Below are 19,203 nucleotides of genomic sequence, written 5' to 3'. Positions count from 1 at the left end.
CTTTAATGCTGCTACTGATTAAAATTTAGGGAAAAGACAGGTCAGAGCACAGCTCCCCCACTCTCATACAGCATAGAATATGGAGTTTTAATTGTTGTGCATCATCAAAGCTGGAGCTAAGCTTGTGTTTGTCTTTGGTAAATGAAGCAAAGGCAGTTAATAGACTGTGATCAACACCAGCCTGGTACAATACACTGGGGCTCAGCTTTATAAATAGAGAGCATTGCCAAGTAAACACGTGCACAGTTCTCAAATTTACTCTTGTTCAAACACAACTTCACACCTCCACTGGCCACTGGAGGGACAACAAGAGGGAAGAGATCTTAAACCTCTGCATGTAATACAACCTTCACAGATATGAGGGCCCCCTGGTTTGGCAGCTCATGCGGGTTTCATCATAAGGATACTGATCCAAACATCACAGCTTAATGGTGAAGCCATGGCGAAGTGCCTTAAGCTGTTGTGGCCACTAGATACTGGAGCCCCCAAAAACACATCTGACTGTTAGGACTGAAAGTCCTAACTTTCCACTAAGTCTTAAAACACAAAGTCAATATTTTTTTTCCTTTAGGTGGTAAAGGTCTGAGTAGTTTGTGTTTCTTGGTGACCATTATGAGAATCCTAGGACATTTCAAAGCTTATTTTTTTACATTGTTACAACTAATAATTTCTCCCTGTCCTGCAAAGACAACATATATTTTTCACTGTGGAGGACATACAGTTATTTTATTGCTGATTAAGTACTGATGTATTTCAGTGTTTACGCTAAGAATGTATTGGTACAAGTTCCTAAAGTTGCAGCTGAAGGGCAATCCTCAGAGAATTACACAAAAATATTTTGAGGTTTAACGTTATCGAGAAATGTTACAAAGGATTGCCTCAGAAAAATGTATGAGTAAGTTGTTGAGGACACGTTACTGTTTTTACACCATCTGACAATGATTTTGAAAAATTCCAAACAAATGAGAGAGCTACATTGCCTGAGCACTATTGGATCAATGTGCATTTAACATTAAGCATCCCGATGAGGCTTTAAAATCAAAAGACAAGAATTTAATGTTTTTTTTTTAGGTGTACTTGAGATGATTAATTGTAGCTCAGAGTATTGCCAGACACGCGCCCCAAGTTTTTTTCTGTGTGTGTGTGTGTGTGTGTGTGTGTGTGTGTGTGTGTGTGTGTGTGTATATATATATATATATATGAGAGAGAGTGAGAGTGAGAGTGAGAGAGAGAGAGAGAGAGAGGTTTGGAAATCCTGGGCCCTGCAGTCAGAGGTTATTAACAGGAAGAGCAGGAGTGGGAGTATGTGAGTCCTGGGGGGGAAAGGAATGAGAGGGAGTAGAGATGATGGAGGATGAGTGTGTCCTGTTGTGACTGCATGAACCTCCAATAACCCCAGAGCCCAAGTGCACTGAAGACTTGATGAGACTGTACTAAGTGGTTAAATTCCTAACCGATGCGTGGAGACAGATATTAGAAACGAGGTGGAAGGAGTTATAAGTTTTGAGTTTTCAGGACACCACTGATTAAAGGTCTTATCACATTCTGAGTATGCAATGTGTGGCTGCAATCACTCTGCAGGCCTCCACTCTAATTTCAGAATAGCTGCTTATTTTACAAAACTCTTATTAGACACACGGATGAGCAGTCCACGCAAATCATCAGACTAGGCTCCATTGCTCCGTGGTCCAGTTCTAATGCTCTCGTGCTTATTGTAGGTGCTTTCGGGCAGTGGACAGGGGTCAGCATGGGCAACCTGACTGGTCTGCAGCTACACAGGCCCACACGCAACAAATTGGGATGCACTGTGTGTTCTGACACCTCTCTATCAGAACCAGCATTAATGTTTTCAGCAATTTGACCTACAGTAGCTCGTCTGTTAGATCGGACCACACAGGCCAGCCTCTGCTCCCCACATGCATCAGTGAGCCTTGGCTGTCCATTACTTGGTCATATAAATCCTCAACTTGGACAAAATGATCACTTGCTGCCTGATATATCCCACTCACTGACAGGTGCCATGATAACGAGATAATCAGTGTTATTTACTTCACCTGTCAGTGGTCATAATGGCTGATCAGTATGTGTCTTGAATGTGTGAAAAAGCAACACTAACCTTGCGGTCCTCTTTGAAGAGCTCTGCTGCTGTAGTAAAGTGGGGAACAGCGTTTTTACAGTGTGGACACCCTGGAAGAGGAGAACACGCAGATGGGAATTATTACAGCTCATCGTGACACATTTACACTACAACATCGAGCTTCACGTCCTAAACAGGACCTTACACAGGTACAAATGTCACATAAACATGATGCTACTAACATGCATACATTAACAGATACAAACAAAATCCCGTCCATACATCATCGACTCAATATCAAAGATGTTCATAAAGCATGTGGCCCCTTTACAATCCTTCAGTTATTTAGAGGTTTGCTCCACATTAAATATGGTTAACTTGTATGTTATTAGAGACTGTAAATCTCTTTATTGCTGTCATAAACACAACGTCCCTGGCTCTCTGTGCTCCAGTGGCCATCCATAAACACTAAGTCAACACTTACAGAAATACAACACCAAGTAGCACAACTACAGGTACCATTTACAGACAGCAGGTTCACTTCTAGTAGGTGGAGGCAAGATGATCCAACTATACATGACAGGTGACCAGATTGTATCAATAACTATAAATCTGTGTGGGATGAAGATTTTAGACTCTGGCTACATCTTGCCAGATAGAAGGGAAGGATGTGTACAGTGTAATAACTGTGATGACATTTGTTTTGTTTATTTTTTGCTAATGTCAAGTACCCCATTCTTTTACTGTTCATTACAATCAAACTGTTGTTGCTGCTGTTGTAAATGGGATAGAGGAAGAAGGAAAGAACACCTCTTGTGGTGATAAATCTAAGAAGGCAGTGGCTGACAGGATTAAAAGCTTTCATATACAGAGTTAGGGCTAAATCACTAATCAATCAGCCCATTAGAAAGAGTCACAAATGAGCTATTTGTATGTGGATTATCTCTTAATCATTTTCTTTTTCTCACATGTGGCAGTTTCCCCATGAGTTTACTAATGCAAATTCTAATGATGGGCCTCACAGCAAGAAGGTTCTGGGTTCAAACCCCAGTTGCCCCGGCCTTTCTGTGTGGAGTTTGCATGTTCTCCCCGTGTCTGCGTGGGTTCTCTCCGGGTGCTCCGGCTTCCTCCCACCATCCATAGACATGCAGACTAGGTTGATTGATGACCCTAAATTGTCCATAAGCGTGAGCGTGAGTGGTTGTTCGTCTATGCGTCTTGCGATGGACTGGCGACCTGTCCGGGGTGTACCCCGCCTTTCGTCAGCTGGGATTGGCTCCAGCCCCCCACGACCCTGTACGCAGGATAAGCGGTTGACGATGGATGGATGGTTTAAGATTTATTCAGCGAGAGATGTTGTATGTAACTGTACTGTATGTTTGAATGGATGAGTTGGTTAATAGGTAGATACAAAAATATGTGGATACCCAAACATCACATTCATATGTGGTTTTTGGACGTGTCATTCCAAACCATGGGCATTCATCCATGTTTTAGCTTAACAGATTATTAAAGCTACATTATATCTTACAAATGTAACTATTATCAAAATGTACACAGCAAAATATATTCAGTTACCTATTGTTGACACTTACCCTGTTATAAGCAACATCTCAGGGTTTGTTAAGCATTAACACAATGATCCCACTGTAAATGGATTTCAAAGGCTACAAGTACACTGAGTGATGGTGGCCCCATTTATAATTAGGAATTTTTACTGTTGCATGCACGCCCGCAAGCACCGACATACTCACCGATAACTCCGTCTTCAACTCAATTATGCATCAACTCTGCAACTGTCCATTTGCCTTCCTTTTCAGAGCTGCCTCTCTAAGCCAGCATTCAGCACAAATCTATTTCCTGCTGAAGTACCCTTTTTGCTGCAACATTAAATGGCCTTTAAACCTTTAAAAGGTTCTGTCACAATTCTGAAAGTGATATATCAAAAAAAACAGCAGTGTGCCATATTCCATGGTTTGCCCTCACATAAAGAGAACAGACTGACCAGGCAGGTCACCATAACTGCTCAAAGACTGCCTAAGAGTAGAATGAGAGCAGACAATGCTGCATCACACCGCATACTAAGTACAGGAATATTTCAGTTCTCACATCTCACATATATTCTGTCATCTAAGAAGCTTAAAAGCAGCTAAAAGGTAGGTCTGCTGTTGATGATGCTGATAATAAAACCCACCACCATCATTTCTCTCCTCTACCTGCACAGACATTTTCACACGCCTTTCTCATAATTACTGACAGAGACAGACTGTGAGGTAGAGAGAAAAGCAGACAGAAGAATACATAGAGACTGCCAGATAGATGTCCTGTAACAGCTTTGATCATTTTTACCATCAATCATTGAGAAAAACTACAGAAGTAAGCAAAGTAATATAAATATAGCTTAACATTAGGCAACAAAACCTTTTGTTTGGAACTAAACATCACTTAACACTATTTATACAGACGGCTCCATGTGAGTGTTTAGTAAATTAGACAATGAATTAACTTAACACCCTATGTACACTTAGGGACCATCAACTTAGTATTGCCTAAAGTCACAAAAGTGTTGACGAGAGAGAGAGAAGTTTGGTTCAATTATGCAGATTTGGGGCTGAAGGTTTATAACCCAAACCGTTTTAAAAAGCTGATGGTTCTCTGAAGCATCTCCAGCCTTGATGTCTTAGCAAGCAGCTGTATCTCATGAAATGCTCTATTAAACGCAAGCTCCCTCACTGATAAGACACCAGTGAGCAGGGTGCAGATGGGGTGGGAGGGCAGCAGCTGCCTGATGTGCATCTGGAGCATCTCTTTGTAGAGGGAAGCACCAAAGGGCCCGATACAGGCAGCAGCCTGACCGTTGTTCCTCGTCTGGCTTTGAAGCCCTCATCAGAAACAGAGGGCAAATAAACAGACAGAGGTGCATGTGTGTTTTGATAATTAAGCAAGTTAGCCACTCTGTATTCCTTCTGCTCCTGTGTTGTTTGAGAATTCAGATGAAGAGTGTCATAACACTGGGTCCTTACATTTAAAAATAATAATTTATTGAGACAAGTTCAATGACAGAGTCTGTGTCCGAAATCGCCACTCATTCTCTACTCCCTATCTGCAGAGGACTATATAGTGAGCTCACCCGCAAAATGAAAGAGAAAACACTTTCAGACACTACTCCGATCATCACATCGGCGCTGTTAATTACGTCATTGCTGTCGGACAATCGATTGGTGGAATGCATGACGGTATATAGGATTGGTTATTGACCATTGGTTGTACACTACTTTTCTAAATGCATTCTGCGATACTTTGAGTGGACTATATAGGGAATAATAATTCTCACTCTACATTCGGAAAGCACTACAAAATGGCGAGCTCCATATATAGTCAACCATATAGTGAGTAGTGGGTGATTTTGGACACAGCCAGAGATTCTTGTTTAAAAGACAAACAGCTGGGGTAGTTGGTGCCAAACATCAGACCACCAAGTCTATTCTTAAAATTGAATTCTGACTTCAGTTAACCAGATGTGCCCAATTAGAGAAGAGATTAATCACATTTCAGATATGTGGTCCACTAAGGCTCACTTGTTTGCATTTGTGGTGACCTTCAAAGCAGCTTGAATTTATTTTCTTTTGGCTACATAGATGCAGAATTCCATAAGTAGGAAAAATCTGACATTAGTGTCCTGTTCATTTTTCATGGCAAACATGTTAGCAGACAATAGCCCATTTACCCACTTTGGAGTCATGTTTGTCTCCCCCTGGTGAATTTAAGACTATTTAGCTCAGCTTTGGTCTCCTCCAACTCATGAGAAAAATGTCTGGCTCTTTTGCTGCTAGATTTTCCACTTTTTTCACCAGCTAGTTAAGAACTTTGTCTCTCTACTGTTAGGTGCTGGGCAAGTACTGTAGGTTAATAAGAGGTTGTTCATTTAAAACAGTTGCCTTCGAGCTGTATGTGTGACATATACCCAAAACAATGAGCTAAAGAGGCTGAAAAGCTCAGTAGCGCTGCAAAGAGTTTAATTAGCCGAGCTTTAACTTTACTATGTCCATGACCAGGTTGTAATTTAAACTGTTACCTGAAACATTTAGGCAAAGATGCATTTTTGACATACATTTGTCATTTGGCAACATAAAGCTAATTTTGTTGCTAAAATATTTAACAAGAAATGCCATTGTTTAACTATAAATTTTATGTTCTCTAGGAACCCTGATATATGAGGTGGAACAGTGATTTGTTCTCTTTTTTTAACTTGCACAAATCTATTTTCAGTCATCTGAATCATTTTTGAGTCTCCCAATGGGTTAGGCGGGGCTTTTATACTGTGCGATGAGGAGCTTGACATGCAGCTCTGAGTTAGGTATGTGCACTGGTTTAAACTCAGGATATGATTACTCCAAGTCACAGCAGGGCTGCGATTGCACAGTGTTGCAACGACCTCACACACACTTAATATTTGGATCAAAACAGCCAACCATATGAAATTCAACAGTTGAAAAGTGTCTAGTGCCAATTACAAACACACCTTTTAGGAGTAATTCTAGACCTTTGGGTAGACGGTTACTTCCAAACTAAGAGTTATAATAAGAGTTATTTTGAATAGCTGTAAGCTCTTACAGGGAGCGTAGAACATGACCAGAGCATGTTTTTTCTTCTTCAGTGCCTCTCGAAAATCCTCTGATCCGAGATGGCTGACGCTGGAGGGCTTGTCCTCCCAAGATTGCTCTGGTGGAGGAGGTGCCTGGGGACTGCAGACATAAAAGAGAGCAAAGCACAATTTATGATGTATACTACAAGGTGCAAAAACACTGCATTACAATTACTCTAAGTGGCAAAAGTAGTGTAAATAGATATAAAGAACATATATATGTTCTTTATATCTATTTACACTACTTACACTAACACTCAATGAGTGAGACTTTATGTCAGCCTTATATAAAAGGTGTCTGTTGACCTCTGGCTTTATGGAGCCTGTACAGTAATTGCCACAGCTGGAGTGATGTCATTACTGGTCTACTACTTTTCACAGTGACCCTTTCAAAAGATTAATCGATGAAACTAGGAGGATGTTTGAAAAAATGTTGCAGCTAATCAATACTTCCCTTTGTTTTTGAATGTAACAGATAAGAAATGTCAGTTGGCATGCAGGACAAAAGAGGGCACAGCTAAACAGTGTAAGCTCAGGACTAAAATACTGCAGTTTGAGTCTGTGTTTGAAAGGTGTCAACTTTGCACAGGTAGCGTTTGTTGGACAGAAGTAAAGAAGTGATCAAGATGCCCGTTAAGTGTGAGACTCACTTGTGCATGAACTCGATGATCTTGTCTTTGCTTCGGAGCTGTGGCAGCGTGTACTTCTCCTCACCTTTCTCGAAATACTTAACAGTTGGGAAACCAGAAATCTTGAAACGATCCCCAACAGCCTTGTGCACTGTGGAATCCACTGCTGCCAACACACCCGGACTCTGCAGGAACAACATCAGCAAAGCTTAAGTCATGTGGGACTTTGATGCAATAATAATTGTAGAATGATCTGCCCAATTAGACCAATGATGGTCTCTTAGACTAACCTGGTACATGACACCAATTAACACCAACACTTTCAAAACAATCCAAGTTCAACCTTTGCAAAGGAGCACATACTGTGTGTATAAAAGTGCTGCATTAGTATCACTAGCAGAGAGGGAAGGAGGAGGGGAAAAAATGATATGTTGGGTCTTAAGGGCTCAGGGTGAGAGAGGCTCCAGTCCATCCATATTAGATAATGGCCAGGCTTTTCCCATTGACCTCCGGTGCTGGGCAGAGAGCCACAAGGAGAAGGTCCAAGCGTCTGGCCGGGGGGACGCTCATGGATGAGATAATTGTTCCAGTTACCAGGCTGTAGTTTTATTGGCCCTGCCCCTGGCTGGGGAGTATTAGATTACCACAGAGAATAGCATGGCGAAGAGGAGAAGGAGGAACACACCCGACTAATCAGAAACACATTCAGAGCAAGGCTGAAGGACGTGCTGACCAGTGCGTCAGCTGCACAGGCCAAGAGAAGGGATTATTATGATCTGTTAATGAGGCACCCCACACCCATGTAGTTTTCTATGTTAATCAGAGTATAAAATATGAAAAATTAACAAAACACACAGGCCTGTAGGGATTCATGCAGTCGACATATATACACACGTAAAGGTTATGAAACTTACGTTTGCACCCTTGTTGAGTATTTCAGCAGCTTCATCATACTCTGGCTTCATCTTCTTGCAGTGACCACACCCTAAATGATTCAAATCACACATTAGAGCCTGATCAACGATGGATGTCTGATACTTGAGTCAAGAAATCATTTCAAACTCCAAACTGAATCCAAAGATTTTTTTTTAATAATCCCTTAAAACTGGTTATTAAAAAGGCGACATGTGGTGAGGCAGGATATTTTAGTGTCCTATCAAAAACGTAGTGAATATATAAAACAATATAAATATCAGGGTTCATTTAAAACAGTAATTTTAACTCACTACACACAGAAACTAGAAATATAAATACAGTAAAAAAGACCTGGATTAATAAAAATGAGAATCAGCAATGTATGGAAATGCATGTATAAAACACTTATGAAGTGACATTTTTATTCATATATGGGCCAACATATACATCACTGCCAACTTGCTATCTACACTGAACAAAATTCTAAACACAACACTTTTGTTGCGTTTATATAGGAGTCATATCAGTGAGATAAATAAGCTCACAATTTTGCAGAAAATAACTGTTTAAATGTATAGAAATTACTTCCATAAAACCGATGCTCAAAGCTTTAATGGTGCAATCATTGCACAACATTACACCCTCAGAGCTGTCTTGTTGAATCAATGTGTCAACAGCTGTAATTCTCTGGCGTCTTGCTGTTTCACCCTGGTTCGTCAGTGGGTTTACTGCTGGCATGCTGAGGGTGAAACTGTAAATGAGATGACAAGAGTCTCTCATGTTTACTGGGAGAGTCAAGTCATGTCTGATTACTTACTACATGTTTCACTCTCAGGCATGGGTGAATGTTTTTGTCTGAGGAAGTGTGTTAAAGTCAAACAAAGCAGGAGTCTTATGTGAGTGAGGGTTAGTGAAATAAGCGAAATTGAGACAAAGGGGAGAGGGAGAGACAGAAGGGAAACAAAATGGTATATATCACATCTCATGACATTAAAAATATTGTGATGACGTATTTACATCATGACTATGTTTGGCAGTAACAAGCAGAGCAGAAATTGAAGGTAATGCTGCTGATGACTCTTCTGTCACCATCTCAAGCAGAAGCACCTGGTTGATTACAAAAATAGCAAATGATCAAAATGCAATAGCTGACGTGAGGTCTAAACGGTCAAAGAAACAAACTACAAATTAGCATAACTGAATTGCTTGCCACTTTTAACAGAAAAAGCATACGGCGGAAGCAGTCACGTATTTTGTTTGTTACAAAGGAAGACTTCAGACTTGGACGGTAAATGTAATATCCTTAAAAGAAAACATTTTTCAAAGACTGCACTTCCATACACGAACATAGAATACCATGATATCAGAGCAGATACACGATCCTCTGCAGACTACTATGCTTCGACCGCAGGCTTCAATGTTGGTGCAAATAATGATAAAATATTTTCTTTTTTTTGTCATAGTCATTAGGACACTTAACTCCTAGTTGCTCCAGAGGCGTGCGACCTCTAACATAAATAGCAATTGTAAGTCGCTTTGGTTAAAAGCGTCAGCTATAAGTAAACGTAATGTCATTATTGCAAAAATATCCTGCAGTATCATGACCCAAAAATGATGACAAAAAAAGTTTTGTTTTAAATTTTATTTTAAGTTTTTATTCAAATTTTTGTTTGCCTGCTGAAAATATAGAAGGGCCCAGTAAAATTCTGATCCACTGACCAAGTGGGCCAGTGGGGTTAGACACTGAACTGTGTTCCATTTTCTACTGAGAATCACTTAATACTAATATGAATGACCTCTCAGCTCTACATAGAGTTGCTGTGGCTCAAAGACAATGATTTCCATTACATCACCAAGCTTTAGCATCAGCCAAATACGGTACGTCTCTGTCCTTTAATTAAGAAGTGGGACAGCATTAGTGGTGGTGTTGTTCTGTTTAACGCTGTAATATGTGGGGGTAGTGATATCTGTACGTGTGTGTTTGAGTGTGTGTCTCCACATGTGTTTGCAACTGTTCTTTTCAACAAATTTGTTCGAGCTCCAAGCATCATGAATAAAAATCCCTTTTTGGTATGGAGGTATGTTTAATATTGCACGAGCATTTTATTTTCAGAACTAAAATGACTTTCAAAACACAATATTTGTGTCACACAATGTACAAGATGTTTCGTGTTAAGATGTAATGAATATGCTGTTTGATCAGGGATGGGCAGTGTGTGTATATGCTCACAGCGCTGTAGTGCACAGATGCATGAAACAAACTTGGTACATTTCCAAAACTGGTAAATTGTCCTTGTCAAAACAGTTCAGGAATTCCTTTCTTCAATATACAATGCAGTGCTGGCGCAGGCTATAAATCAAGTGTGATATGACTTGTGGGAAAAAAAGCTGCCCCTCTTTCAACTGAGTCACTGTAGTGTGTGATCAGATTGTGTTGAGGCGTACAAGAGAAACAGCGACTGAAAGGACTTTGTCTGACCCTTCAAACTGATGAGTAAGAGAGAAAACCAAATATCCGTCCTGTGCTATGCATCAGCTCTGCCCTGCATTCAGAATAAGTGGTGCATGAGGGGCATGGTCAGTCTGTGTGTGTGTGTGTGTGTGTGTGTAGGGGGGTTACAGAAATATTGCTGATTCAGACTGAGTGTGGGGGAGAAGAGCTCAGAGTCAAGAGAACGAAAAAACTTACTACACATTGCTGTAGCTGTAATGAAAACAGATACCTGCTACAAAGGGAAAAAGCCTGGCGAGTTCCCTCTGCTTTACAGCAAATGTTAGATGTTAGGTATTGAAAGGGCATGTTCTTCTTCTCTGGGCTCGCTAGCAGTAGTAAGCCGAGCCTGTGGCTACTTGCTAAGTGGCCAGTCAGGAGAGATGCTACAATCAGACCTGATAACTTCCTGATGCACCAGCTGCAGCCCAAACACAAACATTTAGGGATCAAACACTGTAATTTACAGCAATCTCTGCTGGAACAACATTCTGTATACAATATTTTGCTGTGCTTTCTTCAAACTGCGTTGGCAGAGAGGAACATTTGTTTTGGTGCGGGGACAATAATCAGGCTCACAATGGGAAACAGAGTGTTCAGTTGGAGGTTTTGCTGGCTGCACGCAAACAACCCCTGCTGAGTGCTGTTCATAGGACGTTGAGAATGGCTGCGCTGAAAGGTGGACAGAAATGCAAGCTGATGGTGGTGGTTGGGAGACCATTAATCTCACTCTGACAGCAGGGCCATTAAGAAACTGCAATGAAGCAGCAAGGCTGAGCATCTGTGTGTGTGTGTGTGTGTGTGTGTGTGTGTGTGTTGGTATGACAGAGGGAGAGATATGCAGTGTAATTGTGTGCAAAAAATGTTTGTGTCATGGTGTGAACTGTGTATTTCATACGTGTTGCGGGGGTACAGATGTGTGTGTGTGTGTGTGTGTGTGTGTGTGTGTTAGAGAGAGAGGAAAAGATTTGATGTAGCTTGTTTTAGATGACTGCCCTTGAATTGCGTGTGTGGGTGCTGTCCGCAGGGTGAGTCAAGTGCAGGATGACTCCACACGAGGACAGGGAAGACTAGTCTGCTCACGCACTGTCCAAACAGTTGTCCACTCAAACGTTTCTCTGCACATTTAGGATATTGTGAAAAGAAACAATTATCCCAAGTTATTGAGTTATGTGTTCTGCCCTTATTAACTAGACCAACTAATGACACCAAAATAATCTCTTTAAGTCTGCTTGACAATGTGTGTTCTCTGCTAATGCTTTAGTTAATGGTGAGAACTCGATATAACACTTCTATATAAACCCAAAACCTAGCAAAGCCCCTGTGTGATTGTAAGGTAACATTTGACTATATTATGCTCTTTTCATATGTAAGCCTTTTCTGTCTTTTGGGGACCAGTAAATTTGTTTTTTGTATTATCAGGAACTAAGCAAAGGCAATCAGCTAACTCTTTGTGTGTTTTTATTTTGAGGTGGATTTCAGTTAAGATGAAGATTTGGTTTCCAGACGTTATGACCCTTTAGAAGAACGAATGAAACGAGTACTTTCAACTCTTTTCACTGGAAATCAAGTAAAGCTTACTTTAAAAGTTGTTAATTGAAGTCATGTGTGCATATACTACATGATATGATGAATGACACATTCACTGATCAGTGGTGATGTATTTCAAGGGAAAGTAGCTACCAATAAAAAAAAATCTAAAACCAAAACCCTATTATTCGTTTTGCTTGTTTTTGAAAAAAAAAAAGGTTGCTAAAGGAGTTTAAAATTCACCAAAACTATGAAAAAGAGGAAAATGTTTTACTTTAGAGGTTTAGATGACAAGATTAGTTTCACCTCTATGTTCAACACATGATATGTGGTCTAGCTTAGCACAAAAACTGGAAGCAGGGAACACGGCCTAGCTGCATCAAAGGCCAACTACTCCAATTCTGCCTGATTTAAATGTTGTTCATATTCGTATTTAACATGTGCAAAAAAAGAAAACAATACATGCGGATGGGTATGCACTGTAGCAACTTCAACTAAAAGCTGGTCAAAAGTGGCTGCATGTAGCATCTCAGTCTATCCTAATCTGCGAGTATTGCGTAATGGTTGTTTTTACATTCCGTACAGACGGGTCACTTAGCTTTTCCTATTCAGAAGATCATAATCACAGAAATCCCATGTCACAACATTTTGTTCTGGCAAAATATTTTTGAGTTTTAGGCAGTGAATAATGACGTAATGGATGTAGCAGGTCCAACTGCAGTGTGTAACTGTTAAGGATGTGTTTTAATCACTTCCACAGCTGGAGAATGCGTTTGCCCTCTGGGTGGAGTGCAGTGCTCCCAGCAACCTCGAGGTATGAAAGCTCTGCAGCAAGGCATGTGATTTTGAAAACAAGGAATCATCATTATGGGGAAAGCTACAGAAAAGGATGCTGTTCTTATTTATTCATCTATTTTTATAGCATGGAGACTGAGATAAGCACAGAGGGGAAAGCAGAGAGGAGAATAGATGAGGAGGTGAATAATAGGAGGTGATGTTATGGAAGAGGTAGCTACAAAAAAAGTTGTTGCATTTAGAATGTGTTTCTAAATAGGGTCAATCTATTTGCATGCATTTACAGCTATGGGTCGAATTTATCAATTTCTTTTTGGACAGCTCCCTCACACACAGGAGGGCTGGACCAAAGCAAAGCAATCTGGAACTGGGAAAAAAATCTAACTCACTGTCAAAGTCTCGCATGTTTACAAAGCCCTGCGTAACAATGGCAGTATGGTGTGTGAATAAAAATGACAAGCAGGCTTATGTGAACCATATGGCTGTGTGTGAGCGTGTAATACAAAAAAGCTAACGTCACTACAGCCAGCTTTGTCTTCTTTCTCCAGCTGACTGTTAATACTGAGAATGACAGTCAAACAGTGATGTTATGTGTGTGACTTAACAACAGCAACACAGCAGGAAGGAATGTGAAGCTCCTCTGACACGCTGCTGCACACAATTGAAACTGCTTTCACTTTTCTGAAGACTATATTTCTGATGGTGAAAGGGGGGTTGTTAAAGGACAAGGCTGGCTGTACTCTATATTTCTTTTAATGGCAATAAATTCCATGAAAAGAAAAAATTACAATGAATTTATCCCACTAACAAGAAGTGTTTGTATCTAAAACCTGGTCTTTATCCTCTGTGCCATGGAACTATTTACACTGAGCCACGATGTTGCACAGGGTGACATGTTTCTTCATTATGATGAGCACGGACACGTAGTTTATTTTTTGGTGCAGTAGAATAACATTATTAGTTAGTCAACTCAAAATTAATCAATAACAGTTTTGATTAATTAACGATTTAAGGATTTTCTCAAGAATGACAAACATTAGCTGGTTTCAGTTACAAAAATGTGAGAATTTAGAGTTTTTCTGTTTTATATAATTGTAAATTGAACATTTTTGGGGATTTGGGCTGTTTGTTTGGAAAATTAAAATTTTGGGCTTGACATGTTCATTTTCACTATTTTATCACATTGTGTAGATAAAGTGATTGATTAGGAAAAGAATCATTGCTTGCAGCTACACTCTTTTTCAACTTGCGCTCTTACTCACACGGTGCATAGAACATGACCAGGGCTGCGGGATGTTCCTCCAGGAAGCTGTCAAAGGACTCATCGGTCAGGTGGAAAACCGGGGAGTCAGTCTCCGACCACGGTACCTCAGGGGTCTTAGGCTGGGGTGGCTGAGGTCTGAAACAGGAAGGGGAGGCAGCAATAGCAAGAGAGGTGAGGGACATTTTAAAAAGCAGACACACTGCAGCTGTCGTGTAACTGTATGGAGCAAAAATCAAACACAGCTGTAGCCCACACTCCACCCAATATGTCACACACACGCACGCATCTGGACCGAAGCAGCCCCGCCTTGATGACGGAGCACAGCGATGCAATGCCAAGAACGAGTGGACACAGATATAAACAAGTGCACACTCCCTGCACTTGTACACGCACACACACGCAATTTAAAACCACACGCATCCACTTTCCCCTTCCGCAATCTTTCTCATCATCATATACTCTGGCCTGAGCCAATTGAAGCCGCATGAGACGGACGCTAGAATTGCACAACTGTGGTGCTAAGAAATGCTGGATCTCCTCCACAAACTTATCTTTTATCCAGAATGTCATCTGTCTCATATACATTTCTCTGGTTCATAAAAAGCTCAGGATCAGGGTTTATCAGGGACTGAAGCTACACTTAGGCCTTATCAGATGACATCACTGGTTGCTCTTCTGTAACATTAAGTGCAGTTCCGTACTGGGCTGCCTCTATACAGTCATACCAAAATGCACTCTACACCATTATTGCTGTAACACTGCTGCAGAGGACCGATGCGATCACCAAAGGTACTGAGTCTTACCTCAACTTCTGTGTCCACTTATTGCCTTTAAACTACACCCTAGAGTAAGTAAGTCAAGATTGGTATCAGGTACATATCAAGAAATGTTATGATCTGCAATGTACAAAAGCAGGGGACTATTTGAAAGGCATGGCTTGAGATAAACCATCAGATACTAACCTCTATCGTTACAGTTGGCAAAAAGAGGAAAAACGCTGTATTATTTGCCATTGAATTTCATGTCAGAGCAAACAGCAAAGGGCAATGATTTAGTCCAATGAAAAAGGGTGAAACAAGTGAAGTACATTGGGTAATAAAAAAAAAAAACTGAGATAGCTGAATCTGAACATAAGAGAAACTTTATCAAAACCTGAAGCAAGGCTGATAAACAGTAGAGGGGAGATAAAAAATCTGAGGCAGAGAGAGTTCCAAAAAGAGCACAATGGACAACGTCTCAAAAATATGAAGGCAGCAAATCGGACTCTTCTGGTAAAAACCTTTCGACAGCGTTTACTACAAAAACCCTTCTCAGCTTTTCCTCATCTACAGCATCTCCAGATGAAAAAGGGCTCTGACATGACAAATTGCAGATGTGATGAGGCTTGCGGGAGGACAGTCTTCTACCTTTTTACCATACGGTACATATTTCTGTGCAAATGAACAATCTAAATTTAGTGGTCAACGGTCAGTCCATCCATGTAAATGCATTGTTGCTTTGTGCCAGAGAGAGAGCGAGAACCAGACAAAATAAACCACTGTTTGTCCTTTATTTTTTTACTGAAATATGGAGTGCAGTTATACTCAAACTTTGTAGAATTATCACTCAATTCAAAACATGGCAAACATTCTGTTAACCTGACTGTCTGATTGCCAGATTGGCAACCACTTGTAAATTATACTGCTGGGCCCTGAATAAGCAGAGCAATAAAAGCTTAGGACTGGGAAGGGAGTTGTTATGCCTCTGGGCTAAAGAGAGTGCAGCTAGAATACATCCTCTGCCTGTCTCGCTCCGTTTCCTGTGATGGCTGTGAAAGCCCTGCTCTGTGCCCTCTGGCTTCAGCCCTGTGGACAGTCATGGCTTTCTTGCCAGGCCCTTAACGCAAGTGGAAAAAGGGAGATGGAGGAGAAAAGGAGGCGGGAGAGCCAAGCCGTGGTGGGAGACAAGGGATTATGGGCAGAAAGCGTGAGCCAAGGTGACAAAGAAAAATGAGACAAGAACAGGTGTAGATTGATGACACCATGACAAGGTGAGTCAGGGTGAGGAGAGGCAAGAAAAGGTGTGATGAAGACCACAGTAGAAGGAAAAGGTGATGTCAGACATTTAAGGTGAGAGGTAGAAGCAGATTACTTGAGGGGACAGAAGGAAGGATGTAGTTCCATTTGTCTTTTTATTAGCTTAAACAGCTTTGGACAGAAACATATTGAGGTCTGCACTTTAATAAGTGTAAATGCATCTTCAGAGGGTGAAGTGATTAGGACCATACTCACGTCTTCATCCAGTCGGCAATATCCTTGGCTGTGGCTCCATAGTTTTCATAGTGGTAAAGGAACTTCCCCTTCCTAAAAGACAACAGATGGTTTAGAGATCGTCTTGTAGACACGATTATTTGTCCTGTTCAAAGAATTTTAAAACCACTGCCAATATGATATCTGTCAGTTGGTACAAAACAACACTTTTTGTAAATCCTTACTTTAATGGTTATATTACTACTACTCTGTCTTCTGTGTACTGGTATTATATACTCACTGCCTGGAGTAATATAAAGTTGGATCTAACTGTGCTTTCGGACCAAAAGCGAAGCTAGCGTTCGGGGCGGTGAGTTTACATACAAAGTATATATATAAAGACGTATAGAGCCACGATTTTCTGTCGCGTGCCTTCGCGTGATCTGTAAATCTCCTACTTGAGCGAATTTTCATGGGTTCTAATCACCTTCTTGCGTTGTGTGTGAACACTTGCAGTGAATGTACTCACGTGAGGAAAGCGTCGTGAGGGTTGAATTTGCGTTTGGTCTAAAAGCTCCGTAAGAAGAAGAAGTTTGTAGCTTGCTCCTTTGAGGAGTACGAAATCTGTAGTCAGCTTTGACCCACAGTAGTTACACTGGTTTCCAAAGCACACCCCAAGTCACAGCATTGCAACAAGAAAGCAGCATATAAAACGATTCACTGGAAAAGGACAATTGTTTCAAACACAGGGATTAACGGTAAAGGGATGGATAATGCTGCATGAGTGGTTTGTGGTTTCTATGGATGTTTGTTCACCGAGAAACTGAGTCACAGTTGGTATCCATTGTAACTGTCAAATCAAAGCTGACTACAGCTGCCATCGTCCACAAGAACCATCTTCACCTTCTTCAAGCTAGCATGGGTGAATAAATATAATCAGATTCTCAAAAGATACATTTTCAGTGGAGTATTCCTTTAACAAAACTTTTCAAATCCAACAGTGCTTTTGGTTATCTTAACAAAAAGAAATCTAGAATGAACAAAAAGACAGGGTCCTAAAGGCAAGTGTAGCAAACATAACACAGCTACTAAGACAAAGAGATGGATCAGACCTTTGAGAAAGAGAACACCTCAAAGCCAAAAGTAAAGGAAATGGTTTATGAAAGCTGGCAAAAGGCTCTGACGAAAAATTCTGATTGATACTCTGTCCTCTGACTTGTATTTTGCATGTTAGTTTGAAAGTGCATATAAGAGACGCCAGTGACCCGTCGTAATGCATTTGAAATGAGTTAGAAGCATCTCCTCAGCTCCACAGTCTGAAAAGATTCAAAACTTAAGCAGATTTTCTTCATAAGAATGAGTTTATCTACTCTGCTATTCGCTGTGACTAAATGAAGGCTGGGTAGCGGATGAGTTGGCTCAGCCCAGCGCTGAAGGATCAGTGTCAATAGTAGCCGGCTCTGGGCATTGTCATTTTGCAAACACAGAGGGTGGTGACGAACGCAGTTACAGCTCCCGAGATACAGAGCGGACACTATTAAAGGTGATCCAGAATTACACATGCTGGATTTGGGGTTTATAACTTGCATTTTAAGTGAACTGACTACCGTGGGGGAGAGTAGCTGCTTGGAATTCAATCAGTGAGATTTATGACCAACTCTATATTCGCTTGCTTTATCTCTGCTGCTGTAAAATGCACCAAAACCTTGTAAAACCAAGTTGAGAAAATGTCAAACAAATGTCATTTGCCCGACAGTCTCGGGTGTTTTTCTTGGTTAAAAGGACACAGCAAGGACAAAGCAGCTGAAATAGTTTCACTTTTATTGTTATTTTACTTGATAGAAAGTTGAGGTGTGCTGCGGTGTTGGCTAGTAAGCTTTCTTAATCTGCAGCACTGAAAAGGTAAAAGACCTTGAACACTTGGTCTTACAGCGGGTGCAATGGAGAGATAACTCCAGCAGTGTTGATGCCGATTTACCCTGCAGTGATTAGCTGCTGTTTATCAGTGAGGGGCTCATTACTGAAGCCAATGGGCTCAGATGGTCGTTAGCTTGCCCTGCGCTGACACTAATGTGCTCCCAGCTAACGGACTGGCTCTGGCTCAGCTACACATGAGTGCACGGGCGTGTATCTGCACACGCATCATACACACACTCGTGCACACAAGAAAGAAGTGCACACGTACAGGAATAGGGAAAGCGCACACACTCTGACTAACCACAGAGGCACTTAATCAGTCCTGGTCTAATTAAAAGGCCAGACTGGAATGAGAGAGTATTTAATGTGGAAATAGGGATGATAAAGCTGGTGCATGAGGAATTAGAAGCAGAGAACAAAGAGGGAGCTACTGAGCACAAGCACACAGTTAAAATCACTGTAAATTTAAGGACAGTACGGGGGGTCTGCATTAACAAATACTATGAGTCACACTCGCAGCCCCTACTGTATACGTGGCTTGTGTGTATGTGATACTGTATGCATATTTAGACACTAGGGTTAAAAAGTAAAATGAATTATCAGATTACAAACAGCATAACCAATCACTAAACAGAAATGCAGAGGCCTAGTGCTAAATCAATTCTACATGTGGCCTTTAGGAGTTCTTGCATATGAAAAAAAAGTTGGTACA

At 40.9% G+C, this 19,203-nt stretch overlaps 1 protein-coding gene across 1 annotated transcript in view; it reads right to left on the bottom strand.

Annotated features, from left to right (window-relative positions):
- Positions 1-19,203, bottom strand: part of pdia5 (protein disulfide isomerase family A, member 5) — a 57,647-nt gene that overhangs the window by 8,304 nt on the left and 30,140 nt on the right. Inside the window, exons 10-15 of the mRNA XM_038721087.1 lie at positions 16,617-16,688; positions 14,345-14,481; positions 8,266-8,336; positions 7,373-7,536; positions 6,692-6,822; positions 2,117-2,187 (exon numbers count right to left, since the gene is read on the bottom strand). Coding sequence (XP_038577015.1) covers positions 2,117-2,187; positions 6,692-6,822; positions 7,373-7,536; positions 8,266-8,336; positions 14,345-14,481; positions 16,617-16,688 — 646 coding nt within the window. The remainder of the gene's footprint in view (positions 1-2,116; positions 2,188-6,691; positions 6,823-7,372; positions 7,537-8,265; positions 8,337-14,344; positions 14,482-16,616; positions 16,689-19,203) is intronic.

Source organism: Micropterus salmoides, unplaced genomic scaffold (genome assembly GCF_014851395.1).
Source record: "Micropterus salmoides isolate LMB-PRFRI ecotype aquatic unplaced genomic scaffold, ASM1485139v1 Ms_hic_scaffold_15, whole genome shotgun sequence".
NCBI classification, from domain to species: domain Eukaryota; kingdom Metazoa; phylum Chordata; class Actinopteri; order Centrarchiformes; family Centrarchidae; genus Micropterus; species Micropterus salmoides.
Note: the sequence above shows the minus strand (reverse complement) of the source record. Positions and strands in the feature narration are given on the sequence as shown.